Genomic DNA, 23,710 nt, shown 5'->3' with positions numbered 1-23,710 from the left:
TGTCAACTGCTCAAAAACTGCGCTGCGGCAGCACCAGCCATGCCCCAAAACTCAGATTAATGAATGACCAAAATAAGTCATTGTAAGATGTTTATTGTTGTTATAACCTATTAATTTTACTAGAATAGTTTTTATACGTATTGTAAATATGTAAATTTTAATTTAACCGAATTGTATAGGTAAAAATTGGTAAAAATATGGATATCAGCAATCAGTATATGGCAATCAGCAACATGCAGATGTCAACTGTCAGCAAAGTGAAATTGTCAAAATACCAAAGAGAGAGACTAACTATTGATATTGACGGCTTTTTGTAGTTGTTTTTAATTTGAGAGCACAATTACTTCGGCGTATCATAAATGCATTTACAATTTTGGCCAATGGTGGTGAATCTATGTAACTACGCCGCATAACAAAAATGTCTTTATTCCCGGCTTACGCTCAAACTTCAAACATTACTCAAACTGATAGTGAAGGTGACTTAATACCTATTCTTTTTATTATGGATGTTGTGATAACGATTGAAAAATATGGTCAGTGGGTCGTCTTAGATATGGTTAACTACGCTAGGGGTTCACCAGCTTCTCGAGGGAACTACTTCCCGCGCTCGGATGAACAATAACCTATATGTTATTCTGATATATTATAAGCTATATAACTCGGCAAAACAGCTCCAAGCCTGGAGGTTGGTGATTGATTCACCCATGCATCTGTGAGCACGTAAATGTCGATCCTGTGCCTGATTTTTATAAAAGTGAAGGAATAGAGTAGGTACTTTTTGTGTGAAAGAGGAAATAACATTGATACAATCACATTTATAATATCAGTAGGATTGACTCTATAATTAAAATGTAACCTCCATTTAGCTTTGAAGTAGCTTATAGAGATAAAATTGATGTGGGTATTTGGCAGTAGAGATAAGTGGCGAGTGGCTGGCTGAGGCACAGCTGCTGGCGAGCGACACAGACGAGGAGCGCGAGGCGTGCCGGCCACGCGCCGCCACCTCACCGCCCGAACACCATCAGCACTTCTATGTTGATCGCAAGTTAGATGTCGCCAACTTGCGGGTCTCTACGCTTTATTACCCTGGAAGACCACAGTATGTGCTGGAGTCGTTCTCATTAGAAATGTGGACTGTCTGTGGTGAATCTGATCTCATTCCAAGTAGACATAATTATTTATGCATTAATAAAAAAATCGGTAAAAAAACTTTTAAGTTCAACGGTTTTATCTTATGTGCACTGAAAACTTGAAAATAAAAAATACTTACTTACCTGTCAACCTACGTAGGTGGTCCCGGTCATATTAGACTAAAAGATAAACTTGAGCTTTGTGCAACTGACGGTTAACCTCTGAAATATGCATGATTAATGGGAATCCCCAAAAATTCTAAAATGTTGTAAATTAAAGTATAGTTATCGACACGAATCTTGAGCTCTGACCCACATCTGCGCAGAAGTGATTTATTAGCAAAGAACCAATCCCGAGTGACGCGATGCACTGTTTGCCAGTCACCGCATTAGCCCGCCCCCGCGCCTCACTTCATTACAAAAGGGATCCAATAAATTACTTCTGCGCAGGTGAAGGTCAGAGCTCAAGATTCGTGCCGATAACTATAGTATTTTATGCAACATATGCATTCTGCAGGTTTATTATTTAAGTATTCTAAAGCAGTGTTAAATGGGAAAAATGTTAATTGATTTTTACTTATTATGACCTGCAAGAGGAGTCTGACAGAGAGCTCAAGTTGCAAGCTGTTTCTCTGCACGGCGCAGGTACGAGGCGCCGGCCCCGCACGCGGCGCTGGGCGCGCCCGCCCGCTCGCCGCGCCGCGCCGCCGCCGCGCGCCGCTACTACGCCGCGCCCGCGCCGCCGCCCGCGCCGCCGCACCACGAGCTGGCGCAGCGCACGCGCGCCTTCCGCGACCTGCTCGCCGCCGCTCCCCACGACGAGGAAACGTGGCTGCACTTCATTGACTTCCAAGTGGGCACCGCTCTCACTTCTATATACTCGCTTATGCAAATACACGTGCTCACACTCAGGCGCAACCGACAGGAGTGCACGCGAGATCCCGACGCCGCGCTGGCGGCGGCCACCGAGGCCGCGGCTGTGCTGGGCTCGTCGCGGCGCGTGCGGGCCGCGCTGCACCGCGCGCGCGGGCTGGCGCTGTCGCCGCACCGCCGCCTGGAGCTGCTGCGCGGGGAGCTGGCGGCGGCGGGCGGCGACGGCGCGCTGCTGACGGAGCTGTGGCTGCGCGTGCTGGCGTGCGCGGCGGAGGCGGGCGGCGAGGGGCTGGAGGCGGCGGCGGCGGCGGCGCTGGCGGGCACGCGCGGCCACGCGGCGGCGTACCCGCACGTGCTGTACGCGTACGGTGAGTGCGGCGCGGCTGTCGGGCGCGGCTGTAGGGCGCTAGGCTAGGGGCTCTAAGGCGACTGTTGCAGGCGCGTACCTGCGCGCGGCGGGCCACTGGGAGCGGCTGGTGCTGCTGCTGGAGCTGGTGGCCAGCATGAACTTCCCGCCCGCCGCCTTCCCGCCGCCTCCTGACCCCGACCGGGAACTCGAACAGGAGCGCCGTTTAACTGAGCTCGAGGACAAGGTAAGTTTCTTAAATCTTAAATTCTAGTTCTGGCTGTCAAGCTACTTGTGACTTTTTTTTACCACAACGCTGAAGAAAAGCGTTCATAACCAAACTTACTCTTAAAAAATCAAAATCAAAAGTCATTTATTCAAAGTAGGCTGAAAATCAGCACTTTTCGAACGTCACCACTCCCTATGTGTTTTTGCTGGGAAGAAGAAGTGGTGGAACAAACTCCCCAGCAACACAATTCTGTCTGTATGGTTTGAAGTGAAAAATTAAAAAAAAATTATATGCCTCCATTCAGTGAAGATAGATATAGTTTAGGGCGTACCCACCGACCGTAAAACAGTCTTTATGAAAAAAAAAACAAAATAAATAACAACATAACGATGAAAACGGTGAACTAGGACTACCGTTCAAACCAAAAGTCATATATGTACATTAGGTATATTACGGGTGTACAAATATGTAGTCAGTAAGACGACCTGGCACCACAAGCAGCACCCGTTCACGAGCATAACGCGAGGATCAGCCATCGCCCCCCTCGTACATTTTTGAGGGAGGGAGGCAACCCGACCGCCGACGCTACCGCAAGCAATACCGTCAAAGGGAGCATGACGACTTGCAGCTACACGACAAGAAAACAGTTAATAACATTCGCAGTCGCTATCGCTAGTAGACCATTTACAAAATTAAGAAACAACTCATCGTAAAAACAGAACGATGATGGTCATTTGTCAGTATACATAAAAATAAAAATAAATGTCACGTATAAAATAATATAAATCACATCAACTTATGAGTTATGCCCGATTCGTCATTTTAGTGATTTGGCATCCATAAAAAACGTGTCCCAGTTGGTCATTCAATAAAATATTTTATTTTGCTTAGTCCCAATTGGTCATCCGTACTTTATTTTGTAAAAAGTACTGTCAACAAGATAAGCTTTACAATATTGTAATATGTTTTTTTTTTATTTATTTTGGTTATGTTTTTTTCCGAATATGGCAAGACGCTATTAATAAAATCGAGATTTCAACGGCGTCACACACCGCACGGCCAAAACCAAAATACCAGGATCGCATAAATCAGATGAGTAATATACCAATCAACGAGTGTCCATGGAACTGCCCACCGTGTACTAGGACCGCATAACTTACAGGAGTACAGCAGTCAAGAGTGTCAGGATTTTACGTTTTTTTCCTAATTGTAGATAAATATACCAATTTACACCATCATTCATCATTTTTATGTATACAATCTCTTTGCTAGTTATGGGCCCCTGGTACTTTTGTTACCGGTACAAAAAGTATCGAGTCACATTTTCGGGTTTATAAAATGCCCATGTTGTCTTCACCTGTGTTTTAATGTAAATTTTATTATATTTATATGAGAGCTATACCTTTACCTACATCGAAGTTTTTCATTTAAAATTTCTTCTAACACTTTTATTTCTGACGGTACTCTGATACGTGAAATTTTATGCGGGTGACGAATCGGAACTCAAAATTTTAATATTAAATTATTTATTTTGCTCGAATGACCAATTGGGATTTGGTGTATGGAAAAAATAGTTGGTGACCAATCGGTACTAATGACAAATTGGGAATAACTCCAACTTATAATGATAACTTTTGAAGCTGTCCAGTGTTTAACCGTTTTAGTCCGTTTTGTATTTGTTTAATCGTTTATGTAGTCATTAACTGTATAATAAGCTTTCTTCGACAGAATAGATTTGACCTTTTTTTTTTTTAACGACGTCAAAAATGATCAAATGACTTCTCCCGCTGTGGGTTAGCAGCGGTGAGGGAGTGTCAGACTCTTACTGACTAAGAACCGTCGTGTTAACTCGTGTTCCGTCGTAGGCCTTTTTATGTGCTAGGGCCACGGTATCTCTTTCGAACAACCCGCAGCCCCGGCAGGCCTTGGCCCTGCTGGGCCCCGATGGGGTTGCTGACATCTCTTTGAGGAGCGCGTGGAACAACGCGCGCCGTCGACACGGGTCTGTCGTCTAAGTAGACAGAGGGACGATGAGCCACCCGAACTCACCGCCCACAGACCCACGCCTACGGTGGCCGGGAGTCATCTCGCGACACCCGGCGCCCATGGTGTCTACCTGGTCCAGCGCGGCGGCCGGGATGAGAGGTGCGAACTCTCTGGCGTTCCGCCTCCTCCTTCTCGAGCATGACCGCTTCGCAGAAGGAGGCGACGGCATCCCATTCCCTCTCGCCCCGTACCATGGCCTGAACCAGGGCCGGACGCGAGAGGTCGCCGCCGCCCAAAGCCTCGACGAGGACCCGGCGGTGCCCCTCCCATGCGGGGCACACCTGGACTGTGTGGTCCACCGTGTCCTCGGGGCTGTCCGCACAATGGTGACACCCGGGCGCCTCCTCACGACCGATGCGGTGCAGGTACCTCCCGAAACAACCGTGTCCGGTGAGGACCTGCGTCATGCGGTACGTGAGGGCGCCGTGACTCCTCCCGAGCCACTCCTCAAAGAGGGGACTTACCGCCACGATGGTGGCGTGCCCTGCACTGGGTTGCGACAGTCGCTCCCTCCAGGCCACCATGAGATCGCGCCGGAGCTCCGCCGCTTACGTACGCCTTACGTAGAAAATATATTAGGCAATAAGAGTGTGTCTGTATTTTACATGTTCACGCATAAATTAATTATTTTTTTTTATTCATTTACTACGCTGTGGAAGACTTACAGCTATATGCAAACAACAATAGAAAGAAGTCATAGGCGATAGAGAGTCAATTAGAAGTCGTCGCTTATAATAACAGCCTAGATTATAATAACGTGAAAACATCACTGCACCGTTTTTATGAGATAATAATATCAATGAAACAAGTTTCCAACAGTTTCCAAACACAAAGAATGGAAGACAAAGAAAATCACAGAAAAATAAAGTAAAATTGTAATAAAAGACAACAGCGTCAATATGAGTTAGGCGCTCCGCACGCAATATGAGTGCGGCAACAGGTAGTTCACTTAGAATAAATGGCATAACAGTAAGCACTCGAGTGTGTCGCGTGCAGGCGCTGAGCAGCGCGCTGCCGCTGAGCACGGTGTGGGTGCGCGTCGAGCGGGCCCGCGCCGCCGCGCACTGGCGCCCCGCGCAGCCGCCCGGGGCCCCGCCGCCCGGGACCCTGCCGCCCGGGGCCCCGCCGCCTGCCCTGCCGCCCGCCGACCCCGAGCGCACGCCGGCGCCGGCCGACGTGGCGGAGCTGCTGCGCGCCGCCGCGCCGCAAGCCGCCGACCTGCTGCTGGTGCAGATGCTGCGCCTCGCCAAGGTATACGCGGCGCCTTCAAATTTATTCTATAAGTATTTTCCTAATTGACCTGAATGAACATATTTATTGGGAAAACGCTTCTCCAAGTGATGAGTTGTAACTCGCATCATGAACGACTTGAAGTTTGTGTTCTTAAACGTCTACATTCGTAAGGTCCAGGTGGTAACGGACCGGACATATTGTATCTATCGTAGTCGCACGTGTCATTCTCGGACACTGCGTTCTGAGTGAGATCCAGTGGAGTGGTTGTGTCGGCAGGTGCCGCTGCTGCCGGCGGCGCAGTTCTCGCTGGAGCGCGTGCACGCGGAGGGCGGCGCGCTGGGCGACGCGGCGGAGGCGGGCGGCGCGGAGGCGCTGCTGTCGCTGCTCCGCGCCGCGCGCCGCCTGCCGCCCGCGCACCCCGCGCGCCAGCCCGGCGCCGCCGCGCTGCTGGCGCTGCTGGCGGACCCGCCGCACTACTTCTCCGACGACGCGGGCTACCTGCGCTGGGTGTCGGCGCTGTGGGACGCCGCCTGCGGCTGGGCGGCGCCGGGCGACGCGCGCGCCGCGCTGCTGTGCTGGCGTCTGCGCTGGCTGCACTCGCTGCAGCTGCTGCTCGATATGGAGGTGCTGTAAACGTTGGGATTAAAAAAATATAATACCGTCGATAAATTCGTGAAAGCAGTTTTATTAAAATGTCTAATGTTCGCGTAAGTGTCAGAAATCAACAGGTTTGATAATTTTGTGGTTGCCGCAGGAGGAGGCGGGCCGCAGCGAGGCGCGACGCATCCGACAGCACGCGCGCGCTGCACTCAAGCGCTTCGGCGACGACCATCCGCTGCCGTACGCACAGCTCGCCCGCCTGCTGCACGCCGCCGGCGACGCGCCGCAGGCCCGCGCCGCCGCCGCCCGCGCCGCCAGCGCCGCGCTGCGCCGCCCGCTCGCGCACCAGCGCCTCTACGTCGCCAGGTCAGTGCCGCCCGCGCCGCGCTGCTTGTCAAACTCATTTTCAAATCGATTCAGTATTCTCGGAGCTTTTAGGAGCCTTTGCATGTTTTTTTTATACTGTAAGAATTAATTTCTGAAATATGCGTTTTTTGAAAGACACAATTGAATAAATAAATAGATTGTTCAGTAGCAGTTTTCTCGCTCGGAGCACTGCTTAACTGGCGTCGGTACGAGTGAGGTCGACACTGTCAGTAAGTGAGTAACGCGGCCCTCGCGGCGCAGGGTGATGGGCGAGGTGAGCGACGACGACGCGCTCGGCGACTGGGCGTGCGTGTGCGCCGCGCTCGCGCGCCCGCTGCCGCCCGACGCCGCGCGCCCGCCGCCGCCCGAGCTGCGCGCGGCCGCGCTGGCGGCGTGCGAGGCGGAGTGCGCGCGCCTGGAGCACGCGGCGCCGGGCGACGCGGGCGTGCTGGGCGTTGCTGCCCGCGCCGGCCGAGTGGGCGGCGCGCGCGCGGCTGGCGGGCGGCGCGCGGCGCGAGGCGCTGCTGGCGCGCGCGCTGGCGGCGGCGCGCGGCGCGGAGGGCGAGGCGGCTCGCTACTGGGAGCACAGCGCCTGCGCGCTGGTGGCGGCGGCGGCGCGCGACCAGCGCCTCGCGCAGTGCGCGCGCGCCGCGGCGCCGCTCTTCCCCCACAATGCCTTCCTCGCATTAGGTATTATTTGAGGTTCTCGTGTATTATTCGACTCGAGGAGTTATTTCTACAACTATTTAATCGAACGGTTGCAAATGGGCGCAAAACTGATGAATGCTAGCCGCTGCAGCTAGCAATCATAACTACTCAAACCCAAAGTGACCTATGTCTCGCCGGATGCAATGGTGCGCCGCGACATCCCGTGGAATGAAAAAGCAAAACACGTCAAGCCGCCGCATCCTGCTTCACGTCGCGGCATCGCGGTATCGACATAAAATAGTATACACTTATTATAATTAGTATTAAAATCCTTTGCCACGACAGGGCGTCGGCCCTAATGCGATCCCGACGGCATCTATTGGTAGTAGTCGAGTGTAAACTTTATTTTAAATCTCTGACGGCGCCATGATTCGGTATACAATCTAAAAATCCACACAAACCGTAGCGTGCGGCGGGGCGCCGCTGTGGGCGTGGCGCGGCGGCGCGACGCAGCTGGAGCGGCTGCGCGGCGCCACGCTCGCGTCGCGCTCGCACCGCGCCGCGCTGGCGCACGCGCTGCCGGCGCTGCTGCGGCGCGGCGGCGCGCTGGGCGCCGGCGCGCGGCGCGGCGGCGGCGGCGGCGCGGCGCGGCGGGCGCGGCGGCGCGCTGCTGGCGGCGGCGCGCCTGGAGGCGGAGGCGCGCGCGCAGTGCCCGCGCACGCAGCGCGCGCTGCACGCGGCGCTGGACCGCCTGCCGCAGCACAAGGTGAGTAGCGCGCGGGGCGCGGGGCGCGGGGCTGGGGGCGGTGCTGACGCGCGGTGTTGCAGTGGCTGGCGGTGCGCGGCGCGGCGTGGCTGGGCGCGGAGGCGGCGGCGCTGGCCGACGTGCTGCTGGAGCGGCGCCTGCGCCTGCACGCGCTGCTGGACGAGCTGGCGCCGCTCGAGCCGGCGCAGCTGCACGAGCCGCACTCCTTATGATCTACCACAATAAAATGTTTACCACAGAAAACGGTCTTTTCATCAACTTGAATTTAGAACATCGTGTGCAATAATACTCCATTTGTAACAATCTTGATAAGACTTTTCAAACAAATACATATTAAACAAATAAAATACTACTTAAAATAATTATTCAATTATATAATTAAGTAATTTTTATTATTGTTTTTACATAGATTTGTAACCTCGTTTCATTTCATAACTCCACTAAGAGAGGCGCTAGTCTATCGCCCGCAGGCCGATTGAGGCCTAATAAATGTGGAATTAAGTATAGGTATTTTTAGCGCGCATTTAAGTAGAAAGCTTGTTTTTAAAAAGGTTTTTAAAAACAAGCTAAGCAAGTTTTTAAAAACCTACTTATTTTGATTTAGGTATGTTCTTATTCCTTCATTCCAAATTCTTGGATGTGTCCATTTTGAAAGAACCCATTAAAAATAATCGCTTAAAAAAAGTTAGGTTTAATAAAAAATCAGCTCAATCGGTTAAAGATATTTGGTTCAAAATTGAGTTGAATATAGGGCGTAAGAAGGAACATGGTGGGTTTTAGTCAGTAGACTTCCTTATCCTATACCCATAGCGGAATTCACTCATTTGATGATATACCTACCACAATAAAAAAAAACCGACTCCCAAAAACACTGAAAAGCAAAAAGAACTATTCTTAGGTGCATCGGCCTAGAAGTCAGTGTCTAATGGATGCATAATGGATGTTTCTGAGTTTACACGCCACCGACTTGTAGGACGATGCACCTAAGAATAGTTCTTTTTGCTTTTCAGTGTGTTTGGGAGTCGGTTTTATTTTTTTGCAATTTTTATTTTTATTTTTGGCTTTTCAGTGACAAGCATAGTTGTCACTATCCGGATTTGTGGAAAGTTCTCATTAATACGAATAATATAAGCCCAAACACGAGGTAGTTTACATATTCTGGGGCCCGATTCTCCTAATTTTACTTAAGCAACATACGATTCACATTCTACTGCGATCCAATCACGACTCGATTACGATAGAAGTGTATGTGGCATTCCGCTATTTTTTCTTTGAAATGAACGTTTTTATCCTACAAAAAGTGGACAGACTGGAAATCTGTAAATTCGCACACACACACAAAGATTTTTACACCACACGTGGAGCGACAAAATACACACTTCGACACAAAACACGCCTAAACTTACCATCATCCCGATTACAAATACACTCACCAAGCCCACTAGTCATGTCTATAAAATAATTAGCACAACGATCCATTTGTATAACGAGGAAGAGCGAGGTTTATCCCAACATCAACATCTTCGGATTACTTTTTGGGAAGCCCCGGCAACTAAATTGTAAAACCTTTTGTCAATAAACACATTTTATTTTTTATTTTTTAAATAAAAATCTACAACAAACTACCTGAAAGTCCTGAAACACTAAGAAATGAAAAAAAGACACATATATTTGCAAACAAATTGAAAAAACTTCTCCTAAGCAAATGCTACTATAGCGTGAAATAATACCTTGACGATAAAAAGATAGTCGAATGAATAACTTGCAAAATAATGTTTTCCTAGTCTACTATTGCACCTATTATTATTGAATCTTATTATATCTACTACCTACTGTAATAAAACTTTCTAGCCTTCTTTTGCTGTGCCCTAACAGGGTCCATAATATGTACCTAGCTTTAAGCCCCTTGTAACATCTTTATAACTTTATGGTATGCAAATAAATATGAATATGAACATTTTGTCTGCAAATGATTTACGGTTGCAATATGATTGTAGAGCAAACTACCGTATAGACCAAAATCACCAAAATAGCAGACCAATCGCAAACCAATCGAATGTCGTTGGAATTCGATTGGTCTTATATTAGTAGTAGAATGCCCGATATGGTTAAAACTGCTATTGCGATTCGATTTCTATTCAATTTTGACATTATTTACTTAGGAGAATCGGGCCCCAGTTGTCGAGTTCCCTCGACCTTCTCTCGTCTCCATCATCAGGTCAGCTCCAAACCTTCACTGTTGCATAGTGTTATCAGAGGTACACCTCATTGTCAAGTTTTTAACCTATGCACGCCTACAATTTTCGAAAGTTGCCCTCGATTTCTCAGGGTTTCCATCATCAGATCCTGACCTGGTGACTATGGGATCGCTTGGAAGGTATACCCTATCAAACAAAAAAAAAATTGCAAATCAGTCCAGGCGTCTTCGAGAAATCGGTGAACATACCTACATAAAAGAAAAAAAGATCCCGACGAATTGAGAACCTCCTCCTTTTTGGGAAGTCGGTTAAAAAAGGGTTTAAGATAAAGTCCATTTCATGAAAGAAGTCCCGCAGAAAATTGTGGAATACTATGTATTAGTATGTATATATTTTTGTACGTACTTACTGAGCTATCGCATAGGCATAGACACTGGCGCTGCGTCTGCGGGACTTCTTTCGTGAAATGGACTTTAAAGCTTAACAGATTTTCTATCTATGGTTGATCATAGAGGATTTCTATGATCTGATTCGTATTTGAATAGAACAGCAACATTCAGCGCTTTGTGTTGTCGGATGAGCTTCTAAAAATTTACAAAAATCCTGAAATGGTCCCGCTTAGCTTACAGGAGTTGCTTATGAATGCTTCAACTTATATATATTTGTACAGATTCATATTGGAAACAGTTAATGACATTTAAATGTTCATAAAAGCTAGCACTACCTTTGTATTTAGAATTTATATATAGTTTTTTAAAATATTCTATTATATTTGTCTAATTTATGGTGTATATAAATAAAATAAAATAGCAGAATAGGGGAAAAAGGTGAAACCTTTAAATAATATCAACTTGACGTAAAAAATACGTTGACACTGTCTAAAAAAAAAAAAATTGATATGACTTATATGTCAATGATATGACTTGACATGAAATTATGCCTTTAACGGCTGGATTAGGAAAAAAACCCGGATTAATAAAAGAAGACAATGACTTGACAAAAAATTATTGATTTGACATGAATTAAACACGTATGACAAAATTTTTTAAAAAATATTACGAAAGAAATAAATACCTACGAAAGACTAGGCAGTATGGTCGAAAGACTTTAGCCTGCCCTATGGGCAAAAAAAAAAAAAAAATTGAATAGAACAGAAATTTGGCGCCAAGCTTCTTGCATTTTGTGCATAATTGGCACGACTAACATTTAGTTTTTTAATGAAAGCGATCGGTTCTAACCAGCTATTGGACTTACATAAATATAATTTTTCTTAACAAGTTTAAATTAACAAAATTTATCAACAATGGACGTAACAGACATTAGTAAAGTGGCTAGTCGAAAAAGGATGAACACAGATGCTGAAAAGCTTAGAGAAAAAGTATCTCGTGAAACGGCGAAAATTATTAAATTGAAGGTTTGTGATTAAAGTAGCCATTCAGTTTGAAATGCATTGTAAATCATTTTTAGCCTACATACTCAGAAATTCTTAATATTATTTTGCACTCTGTTTTCCGGTGGTTTATTTTCGCGCCCCGAGCGAGGGAACTACCGCTCGTACCCGGATAAATTGTAGTCTATGTTGGTCTCTCGGGGAGTTGGGGTCACTCGGGGATAATGTAGCTTCCCAACAGTTTCAAATCGGTTCAGTAGTCTCTGCTTTGTTATATTAGTAGGTATGTAATACATAAGTAGGTAACAACGGATTATATGCGATAGATGTGTATTTTGTGATAACGATTGAAAAATATTGTACCTAGCTTCTGTACGGAAAGTGCACCTGTGTCTGCGCAGACTTTTCCGGATTCTATCGCGGGTAGATATTTTAAGTAGGTATTTTAATAGGTATCTGCCCATGACCATGGATGCTTAATGCTACGTTCACACGCGCGCCGCGCAGCCCGGCGGGCTGCCTGGCGGGCTGCGCGGCGTGCAGCCCGTCGCGGGCAGGCGGACATTCAAGCTGTTCACACGCGCGCCGTCGTGTCAGTCAGTGCAAGAATGGCGAGAAGCGAGGACTTCGGTGTTGTTGCTGTCATAGCCTTTGGCTTAACTTATTTTTATTGGAAAAAGAAACAAAATGATGAATGACGTTGATCATTCCGCCATGTTGTAATCTCCGATCGAAGCGACTTTCTTAGAACGTTGAATGAAGATCCACTCGTCGCGAAAGCGCAGGAGAGACTGACTGCCCGCGCGCGTGTAAACAGTCGCCGGGCGCCCGCACATTCATCCTTTGAACTTTGCCAAAAAACCGACACTCGCCCGGTTCGCGGCATTCACGGGCACGGGCGCGTTCACGGGCTCGGGCGTACCGTTTACACGCTCGTGAACGTGACTGTGCCCGTTGAATGTCGATTTGAACGCGCGCGTGTGAACGTACCATTAAACGTCGGGATTACCTATCATTATTAATATATAACTGGGATTAAATCCGATAAAGTAGTTTTATTCATAGGTATGTAATGTACCTCTACCTATTTAATTAATATGCTCTGGAGTTATATATTAGCTAGGTAAGTAGGTAGGTATTTATACTTAGGTGTCTGTACCTGATAGAATTTCCCGTTGCAGTCAGTCTAGCTAGACAAAAGCATTTATTTAATAGAAAAATTATTTTTTTAATTGAAGGAAAATTAAAGTCGAAAGGGATAACTTTGTTAACACGTTATTTCTAAGCTGATATTATAAGCGAGGACTTCTAATAGTTCTCCATAGTGCACTAAATAAATAAATAAATTAATTAAATACTTCTCCGAAAATTCGAAAACGGCTAATTAAAAAAATACATAGAAATAAAAAAAAATACTTAGGTACTTACCCTTAAATGTTAAGGTAAACATTGTATAGGTATTTGTAGATAGTTTAGAAGTTTGTGTAAATCGATGCGTGGGAATAGGTGGCGCAGGACACGGCGTACTGGGATGTGAAGGAGCGGCTCCAGCAGCTGCAGGGCGCGCACGAGCGCCTGCAGCAGAACATGGTGGACGTGCAGATGCAGCACGAGGCCGCGTCCGCGCAGTACGCGCGCGAGCTGCGCCTGCGCCCCGACACGCTCAACAAGTACGTAGCGCTACTAGCCCATCCGGTACATACATAGGTACTACTATACTAGGTATTGTTCTATCAATACCTAATTATGCTCTGTTTGAGTAATTTATCAAGTACCTGACTAAAGGTAAAAAAACCTTAATAGGATATTTTACAGAAACATAAATATTATAAAAGAAATAACTAAGTACCTAGGTATATAAATATAATAATGATTCAATTGATTAAGGCTAAGTTCACTGACAACATAAACATCCATTTTTAGGGTTCCGTATCCAAAGGGTAAAACGGGACCCTATTGTTTTCGCTCCTCTGTCCGTCCCGTCTGTCTGTCACCAGGCTGTATCTCATGAACCGTGATAGTTAGAGAGTTGAAATTTTCACAGATGATGTATGTATTTCTGTTGCCGCTAAAACAACACATACTGACAACAAACGTGATTTTTTGCTCGATATCGATAACGGCAACAGGTAGATGCTTGAAATATTCACAGACTATGGAATGTGTTATAATTATGGAACGTTTTATAGACAACTAGCTTTTGCCCGCAACTTCGTTCGCGTGGAATAGTGACTACCAGCAGATTTTTGATTTGACCAATAGATGGCGCTATATGTCCGGAATAATTTTATTTTTATTTGTTTTTGTAATAAAAACTATCCTATGTCCTTTCTCAAGTGTTTGAAACTTGAGAAAGGACATAGGATAGTTATCTGTACCAAATAGATATCTGTACCAAATTTCACACAAATCGGTTCAGTAGTTTAGGCGTGAAGAAAAGACAGACAGACAGACAGAGTTACTTTCGCATTTATAATATTAGTTTGGAAGTACGGAACCCTTCGCACTTGGTCGTCTTTTTAAAGTACTGTTTAGTTTGAAAATGGATGTAAAAAATCGTAGTACCGTTAATACGAATAGTATAAGCCCAAACACGAGGTTAATATGTACCGATGCCGAGTTCCCTCGACCTTCTCTCGTCTTCATCATCAGGTGCCCGATTCTCCTAAGTTAATAATGTCAAAATCGAATGGCAATAGCAGTTTTAACCATATCGGGCATTCTGCTACTAATATAAGACCAATCGTATTCCACTGGACATTCGATTGGTTTGCGATTGGTCTGCATTTTAGTGGTTTTGGTCTATATGGTAGTTTGCTCTACAATCATATTGCAATCGTAAACCTTTTGCATATAAAATGATTCATTATTAAATGACAGAAAATAATAAAAACGTTTATTTCAAAGAAAAAAATGCGGAATGTCACATAGATAGATACGCTTCAATCGAAATTGAGTCGCGATTGGATCTCAGTCGAATGTGAATCGTATGTCGCTTAAGTAAAATTAGGACAATCGGGCCCCAGGTTAGCTTCAAACCTACACTATTATCATTATCATATCATTTATTGCATTCCATAATGTATATTTGGTGGAACATATAAAATAATAGAGGTAGTCACAATTATGGACCCTGATGGGCACAGCAAAATAGTTAGAAGAGAGGAAGGCGTTTAATGTAATAAAGTAGTAGGTATGTAGTATATTATTTAAGTAGAGGTATTTATTTATTTAGGTATATTATAATATTACGTATATTTTTGTGTAATATTACGTTTAGTTCGTTTTATAGTTATTTTTCTTTATATGTTGCTTTTATTTAATTTTAGGTTATTTCTTTATCGGTAATATACCTACTCGTCGATTGAATAGTATGCTTTTTTAGGGTTCCGTAGCCAAAATGGCAAAAACGGAACCCTTATAGTTTCGTCATGTCCGTCTGTCCGTCTGTCCGTCTGTCCGTCTGTCACAGCCGATTTACTCGGAAACTATAAGTACTACAGTGATGAAATTTGATGGGAATATGTGTTGTATGAACCGCTACAAAAATATGACACTAAATAGTAAAAAAAAGAATTGGGGGTGGGGCCCCCCATACATGTAACTGAGGGATGAAATTTTTTTTTTCGATGTACATACCCGTGTGGGGTATCAATGGAAAGGTCTTTTAAAATGATATAAAGTTTTTTAAAAAACATTTTTCTTAAAGTGAACGGTTTTTGAGATATCAGCTCTCAAAGTCGTAAAAAGTATGTCCCCCCCCCTCTATTTTTATAACTACGGGGTATAAAATTCTAAAAAAAATAGAGGTGATGCATGCTAATTAACTCTTTCAACGATTTTTGGTTTGATCAAAGTATCTCTTATAGTTTTTGAGATAGGTTGATTTAACTGTAATTTACGGAACCCTTCGTGCACGAGTCCGACTCGCACTTGGCCGGTTTTTTTATTAAAATTTGTTTTAGGATGTTCATGAACTTTGTGTCACTTGTTTCGTCCTTCATTTTGTTGGGCAATTTATTATATATTTTGATGCACATCACGTAGGGGCTGTTGGAGTGTAGTGTTATGTTGGAGGTAGGTAGCATCAGCATATTTTTGTGTCTCAGTGATCTATTGGTGTGTTTGTCTCCGCGTTTGGTAAAGACGTTTATTACATAGTGTTATCAGACATACATTTCAGTGTCAAGTTTTTACCCTTCGTATGCCTACAATTTTTGAAAGTTGCCCTCGATTCCTGAGGGTTTCCATCATCAGATTCTGACCTGATGATTATGGACTACTCACACTTATTCAGCTCTATTCAGCTTATGTCCATAGAAAACAACGATTTTGTATGGAGACGCGTACGCATCCATTCAGCTTTCCGCGTTTATTCAGCTTTCGCGGCAAACAAGTATAAAATGAGAACAAATGTGTTTTTATCATGCGAGTGCTTTCGATGGAGATCAGCGCTGTTCCGCCGCGTTCGACGCTGAATGGGGCGGAACAGCGCTGCACACGTATGGTTCTCAACTCCTTGTCGACAAGTTGCAACCTGCGAAGCTCGGATAGATCTAATTTATTATTATGTGATCATTATGCACGCAATATCCATCCGAAAACGCTCTTTGAATTTAGTATCTATTATTTTGTTTTAATTGGGGTACCAATGTCGCTTAGGTATTCTCCAACCAAATTTCTATCTATCCAAAGTGGATCGACCCACTGTCGTTTGCGTTTTTAATTTTTTAGGTACGACAAAAATATCGCACATAGAACTGTCCATGTTGAGGACACAATACTAATTGAGTAGCTGACCGTCTTCGGTTGGAGTGTACGTAACGGGACACTGACTTAGGGACATTGCCACCCGTTGGGCCCCTTATTTGTGATAGAGTGTCAAGAATATTTTATTATTAAAAATCAAGTCCTAATTTTATAAAACTAACTATTTTTTTTCAGAATTTCTTGTACCCTAGCATTGAAAAACATAATTAATATTTATTTTATTGAATCTAAGCTAGTTCCGCCATTAAAACTTAACCTGAATGTTGCCAGGTAGACGACAGACTATCTCATTTAAATGAACGAGGTGATTGATTGAAAATATCGATATAATATATAGCATTTTTCTCTTATATCAAAATGTACAAGTATATATATTAAGTGTGCACTCGTAAATAGTAAACAAGAAAAGAAGAAAGAAAAACTGTTTATAACTGTTGCACAAACAATAAAATATCAACACTAACAAAAGTCACCACTAAACTATATCTATAAAACGGTTACACCTAACACCATACATGGAATACAACAATAACACAATAATTAGTAAATGATATTATTTATAACAAATCGATTTAGAAAATCGATTAACAAAATATTTAACATGGTAACATCTACTCGGAACGCGAGTCTATCTGTCAAATCAATACGTCATTCAAATTGTTTTCGTGCCGGTTGTTATGCGTAGAGTTGAATTTATTCCTCCGTATTTGCTTCTGATCGTTACAACTTGCGTAAAAACTGTCGAGCTAATCGTTTTCGTGCCTCCAGTGGTTTTTTTTTAGATATTGGACTCTTTTCTTAATGATAAGTGAGCACATTGACTCGTGAGCATTGGACTCTTGTTTTTAGTGATATTGTTGTTTTACTCCGGAAAAATGTCTGCACCTGGTAGAAGTCGAGTAAACTACTCTTTGTCTCGCCGGTGTGTTAATTGCTCTTTACGTATAGCGCCTAATCTTCGTAGACGTTAAATTGAAGAAATAGATGAACCAATGCTTATCCTTCTAAGATCCTGGGTAACACCTACATTGGTAAGTTTGTTTTATTATGTTTGTGGATTTCACACGTCTCTAAACTGTCTAAACTACCTTACATTTTATTTTGTCATTTTTTCCAGATATCTTCTGATGATATCCTGTGTGTGAAATGTTTTGTATTATTACAAAACCAGACAGCATCTAACTCAAATCTGTCACTTGTATCCCCTGCTCGTGGACACCTAAACATATGCTACGAATGTGGCTTGTCAATAGCAAGTCGCAGAACTCATAGAGTCAGTCAAGATAGTTCCTCAAAGGAATGTTATACTAAGATGGACACCAGTACATCACGTAAGTGTTTATTCTTATTTATTTAAACTAAATGTATGAATGCATATGTATGTGTGTTGAACTAATTAAATATTAATGAATATCAAGTATCTAAATATAATATTTTTGTTATTAGGTGTTGCATTTGGAACGAGTTTGTGTTCCTTGTTGGCTGCATCAAGACAAGTCCGAGGCAACCCGTTGCTGGCAGTAGCCAACACACTGTGGAGTCTGCACCGGAGACTGGTATCATGGATGGAAACATAATTACAGATATGATGATTCCTGTACCACCACCACTGCCACCGCTTTAATGATATAAGCGCTCCAGCACAATTTCTAGACAACATATTCCTTGAAGAATAAATGTCTATTATTTTAATTGGTTGTGTTTTTTCTTATTAAACATCTGTATAGCATTTACTATATTTTAAACTCCTTTATAATTAAGCCCTTTCTAAAATAAACTACAGCTAATCATAGATGGCACAGCGATCTAAGTAGCAGGGCAGTGATTTTACTATGTCGCTTGCAGGAGATGCTGTCATATATGACATACATACTCGTATATACTAGGTACCTACCAGTTTGCCAACAATCTTGGGGTTGGCTTTTAGTCTAACCGATGCAGCTGAATACAGTATTGCTCAAAGAGTGATTGCCCATCTGACCTCCATACCCGATACACTGGGTTATAACATGTTACCTCTTGGTAAGTGGTTGTCACACTTGCTGGATTCTAGCTACTCATAACAAGTATAAATAATGCACCCAGAATCAGCAGTTTAAATGTAAGTACTAGCAGCCACCAAGCTGAAGTTTGTAATGGATGGTCACCCAAGTGCAATCTGACCAAGTAGCTTAACTTAAGATATCTCCTTGTGGTTGTTGTAATGTAGCCACATGCTCCTCTAACCAATTTAGCCCTAAGTATATTTATTTCTACTGGTGCCAGCAAAACCTACTTCCGCTGACTGCAAGATAAACAGTTTAACATATTATTTAGCAAGAAAAGATGATATCTGATGATTTTTATTTCATTTGGGAATCAATATTAATACTAAAAATATTTTATTGTTTTAACGCAAATTGTTTTTGAAAAAATATTGTCTAATAACCTCAATTTCTTCATCAGAAAAAATTCAATAATTCTCGGAAACTAGGGTGAAAAATTATAAATTGTTTTCAGGGTCTGAAAAGGTAATTGTCGTTCTTCAAAATAAAGTTAAAACCACCATGGCACGCAATTTTTTTCTGGGGGCCCAAATCTCCTAACAAAACGGGCATTCTCCTTGCAAAAATTTATGTTTTTGTATTTTGTTTATTTCCTCGATTCTATCGTATAGAACACCAAAAAATAAGGCGAAAAGCATCTGGGTAATTTTTGTCTCCGACCAACCGTTTGTCGTAAAAACGATGTCGAAGGGATTCCATTATAAAGGCACCAGGGACTTAAATTTTTTTTTTTATTTCTCTCAAATCGTTGTTTTCTCGATTCTATCGTATAGAACACCTAAAAATAAGGCGAAAAGCATCTGGGTGATTTTTGTCTCCGACCAACCGTTTGTCGTAAAAACGATGGCGAAAAGCATCTGGGTGATTTTTGTCTCCGACCAACCGTTTGTCGTAAAAACGATGTCGAAGGTGCGAATGGATGGAATGGATGAATGTTACAAAATGCAATATGTACAGGAGATTTTTTTTTGACTATGACTTTCAAGGTCATTCGACCTTGACCTCCAGAATCACGACCGTCACCTCAAGGTCACTAACCATTAATATTGACCCAAATTTAGGATACAAGAGCGAACGAAGCGAGCTCGGAGCATGGGGCACCCCGACTCGGATAGGTTAGGTTAGAAGGGATAAATAGAAACGAATCGCTGCAAATCCGACCCCACGTGGTCTAGTTTGTCCCAACCCTAGAGAGCAATTCAAAAGCGCGTAGGCGCGTAGGGGCGAAGCGGCCCGCGAGCTGAGGAGCAGGTGGTTATAACGCTTGTCGCCGCAGCTGAGGCTGGCCAGCCAAAGCTGCGGCGATAAGCGTAGTAACCATCTGCGACGACAAGCTCGCATGGGACCGCCGGAGCACCGCAGCGCCGGAGCCGTCACAGAAAACCTTTGGATTGCATGTCCCTTTTTTGACATATACAATTTTTTTAACCCCCGACTACGCTTACGTATGTATGGCTTTCACAGGGGAAGACACACACACACACACACACACACACACACGCTTCCTTGTCTATTCAAGGAAATCACGGATCTTACTTTTCGGAATTTCAACCTTGTCTCAAGGTCAATGACTATGAGGACAAGGTCAGTGACATAATTAGAATCGCGGATGTTACTTAAAAATTTTTGACCTTGACTTCAAGGTCATTGATCTTGACCTCAAGATCAAGGACTATGAAGACAAGGTCAGTGACCTTAATAGAATCGCGGATTTTACTTAAAAATCCACGAGGACAAGGTAGAGACCTTACTAGAATCGCGGATTATACATAAAAAATGACCTTGACCTCAAGTCATTGACCTTGACCTCAAGGTCAAGGACCATAAGGACAAGGTCAGTGACCTAACTAGAACCGGGGATTTTACATAAAAAATTGACCTTGACCTCAAGGTCGGTGACCTTGAATGACCTTGAGGTGCACCATGGTGTTTCCCCACCCTTCTACTCCCACATCCCACCGGGTCCCGAAGGCTTGATTAGGCGATAGATTTTGGTGAAATTTTTCTAAGTCTTTTTTTTCATAGTGTCCCGTTTCGTATCCACTGACCACTTCGCAGCATATTCAGCGCCGTACGTATTAGATAGAAGCATTTTAGCGGAGATGACACTCTAACGCCGCTGTACGCCGCGGATAGAAATAGAACTGAATAAGTGTGACCAAAACTGTTTAGCGAAACGCGAATAGAGCTGAATAAGTGTGTGTAGTCCCTTATATGGGATCACCTGGAAAATAAACCCAAGGTATTAAACAAAAAAAAAGATTTTATAAATCGGTCCAGGCTTCTTCTAATCGGTGAACATACCTACATAAATAAAAAGATCTCGACGAATTGAGAACCTCTTCCTTTTTGTTAAGTCGGTTAATGAAAGATTGATGGACTGACCGCGAAGGGGGACCATGGGACTGTTTGTCCAAGGCGATTAGTCATTTGTGAGTTAAACGGCTGATGACTTGACCGGCAATGCTCAGCTAAAGGATTGTCATTTCAGATCGATCGTTACCACCACTCGATCGTGGCTATCGTATACCTACGTGACAATAGAAGTGCGGAATGCGCAGGTTGGCGGGCGCGCGCGCCGTGGGCGACGTGCTGGAGCAGTTCGGCGAGCGCCTGCGCCGCGGCGTCGCGCGCAGCCGCGCCGACCGCGCCGCGCTGCAGGCCGCCTACGCGCAGTGCGGCGCGCGCGTGCCGCCTGGCCGCGCGCCTCGCCGCCGCGCGCGCCGCCGCCGCCGCCGCACGCGCCGCAGGTACCCGCACGCCCGCGCACCGCGCCAACCACAACATTGTATCACAGATTTCTATAATATTTATTTATTTCATAGTTCATGTACACAGATACACACACAGAATACAGAAAAGAAGAAGATAGAACACAGTACACAGATACAGCTTATTTCAAAATAAATTTCTTCCAGCAGGCCCGTTATGGGAGAGTTAGAATAAGAAGAGATTATAATGCTTCTGAAGTGTGGAGTCCCATATATGCTGTGCAATCTCAGAGGATTGAGAGTATCCAACGAGCGTTTACCAGACATCTGGCGTATATCTCGTCCGGAATTTCACATAGGGTCCCATACTACCAAAGACTAAACTTTAAAATGAATACTCTCCATAATTCTCCTAAGTTAATAATGTCAAAATCGAATAGAAATCGAATCGCAATATGATCGCAATAGCAGTTTTAACCATTTCGGGCATTCTGCTACGGCTTATGTTTAACTGATCACCAGATATAGTAACAAATAGCAGACAAAAATAGTAAATGATCACCAAAATGAAACTCGCATTTTAATGTAAAATTATAACCAACGTTTTACAACTTTGCTATCCTATTTAAGTGAAATTACTCCAAAATAAATCATGCGTAAGCCAAAAATAGTAAATGATCACCAAAATTAAACCACCATTTTAAAGTAAGATTATAACCAAAGTTTTTAAATTCTGCTATCCTATTTAAGCAAATTGAGTCCAAATAAATCATTGTTATCCCAAAAGTAGTAAATGATCACCAAAAGTAGCAAATGATCATCAAAATTATACCAGCGTTTTAATATAAAATGATCGGTAATCAAAGTTTTTACATCTTGCTCCTGTTTAAGTAAACTGACTCCAAAAAAATAAGTTCGGCCGGATACAATAAATGTAATAACATTATGGGGACCCTTTTCCTGCACTAGGGTGGAAAATTGTCTATTGCATGCCTCTAAACAGTGCGATAAGTGTGTATTCGAGGGATTGTATTGAGAAACACATTCTTCTTCTTCTTTCTCCTGCCCTGTTCCCAATTTTACTTGGGGTCGGCGCAATATGTCATTTTCTTCCATTTTCCCCTGTCACTCGTCATACTGACACTCACGCATGCATTGCAAGCCGGACACATAACTTAATATGGCATCATAATACTTTATTTGGTAATAAGCCTACATTTTATGGCAATCACAGTGACTTATTTAGGCAAAAATAATACATTAATTTGGTCGTCAAGAGTTGGTGATCATTTACTAAATTTGGTGGTCGAATACAATTTAAAGTGGAGTCGTGACTAAAATAGCTGGTACTATTACATTTTTAGACTTTATTTTTCTGGTGTTCAGTAGATATTTCTGGTTACAAAACTAAGGGTATCAAAGCATTTTATGGTGGTCATTATATTTGGTCCCTTCAGCTACTAATAAAAGACCAATCGTATTCGATTAACATTTGATTGGTGTGCGATTGGTCTGCTATTTTGGTGATTTTGGTCTATACGGTAGTTTGCTGTACAATCATTTTGCACTCGTAAATCATTTACAGACAAACTGGGGCCCGATTCTCCTAATTTTACACATGTATTGAGGAATTAGATTGTAACAAATTATCAGGTAAGAGACAATGTAATACTACTCAGCTGCATCCGGTTAGACTGGAAGCCGACCCCAATATAGTTGAGACAATGTAATAATGATGCACTAAATTAATTAAATATAATGAGGAGTATTCGGTAGGCAATTTCATTAAATTACTAAAAACTAGAAAATAAAAAAATAGTTACCTATCAACCTACGCAGGTGGTCCCGGTCATATTAGACTAAAATAAAAACGTGGGGTAAAACTGTTTAACTTAAAAGCCTTTTACCGATTTTTTATTGTTAGTGAAAGAAAATAAAAAATTGGTGTCCATTATTTTAGGGTTACCTATATCCAAATAAATATGGACTAATTATTTTTTTTTCAGTTATTTTGCCTATTGTTACTAAATTTCTCACGCATTGTCGGCAGTACGTAAAGGTACCGCCAACCAGGCAGCCGAGGCGCAGCGCCTGAGCGAGGCCTACTCGCAGCTGGGCCTAGCGCGCGGCCGCGCCGACGAGCTGGCGCAGGCGCGCGACATGCTGGCCGCGCGCCTGCGCCAGGCCGACGACGCCGCGGCCGCCATGCGCGACGACGTGGCGCGGCTGCTGCAGCAGTCGGCCGCGCAGCTGGCGGAGCTGCGGCAGAGCGCGGCGCGCCTGGAGGACGAGTGGGTACCTATAGGTCGCGGCGCCGCGCGCAGGTAGGGCGGCTCACTCACGGCGCGGCTTGCAGGGC

General features: G+C 43.9%; 2 protein-coding genes and 1 long non-coding RNA gene across 3 annotated transcripts; all 3 read left to right on the top strand.

The window, feature by feature from the left end:
• Positions 1-211: 211 nt before the first annotated feature.
• On the top strand, positions 212-9,074 carry LOC126056102 (uncharacterized). The gene is made up of 12 exons (XM_064035607.1): positions 212-533; positions 916-1,099; positions 1,776-1,983; positions 2,056-2,371; positions 2,442-2,596; positions 5,621-5,875; positions 6,134-6,481; positions 6,612-6,823; positions 7,085-7,513; positions 7,938-8,083; positions 8,125-8,237; positions 8,300-9,074. The coding sequence occupies exons 1-12, from the start codon at positions 419-421 to the stop codon at positions 8,447-8,449; spliced, it is 2,631 nt and encodes an 876-aa protein (XP_063891677.1). The 5' UTR covers positions 212-418; the 3' UTR covers positions 8,450-9,074.
• A 2,247-nt stretch (positions 9,075-11,321) lies between these two features.
• Positions 11,322-23,679, top strand: LOC126056116 (uncharacterized). The gene is made up of 5 exons (XM_064035606.1): positions 11,322-11,849; positions 13,332-13,495; positions 21,202-21,390; positions 21,466-21,518; positions 23,402-23,679. Exons 1-5 carry the CDS (start codon positions 11,739-11,741, stop codon positions 23,677-23,679), a joined length of 795 nt encoding a protein of 264 aa, XP_063891676.1. The 5' UTR covers positions 11,322-11,738.
• LOC135117127 (uncharacterized) lies at positions 16,672-18,080 on the top strand. The gene is made up of 3 exons (XR_010276661.1): positions 16,672-17,626; positions 17,713-17,926; positions 18,042-18,080. It is a non-coding gene; the product is annotated as an uncharacterized LOC135117127 (long non-coding RNA).
• Positions 23,680-23,710: the final 31 nt, after the last annotated feature.

The sequence above is a fragment of the Helicoverpa armigera genome, chromosome 7 (genome assembly GCF_030705265.1).
Source record: "Helicoverpa armigera isolate CAAS_96S chromosome 7, ASM3070526v1, whole genome shotgun sequence".
NCBI lineage: Eukaryota > Metazoa > Arthropoda > Insecta > Lepidoptera > Noctuidae > Helicoverpa > Helicoverpa armigera.
This window is presented reverse-complemented; position numbering and strand designations above follow the sequence as displayed.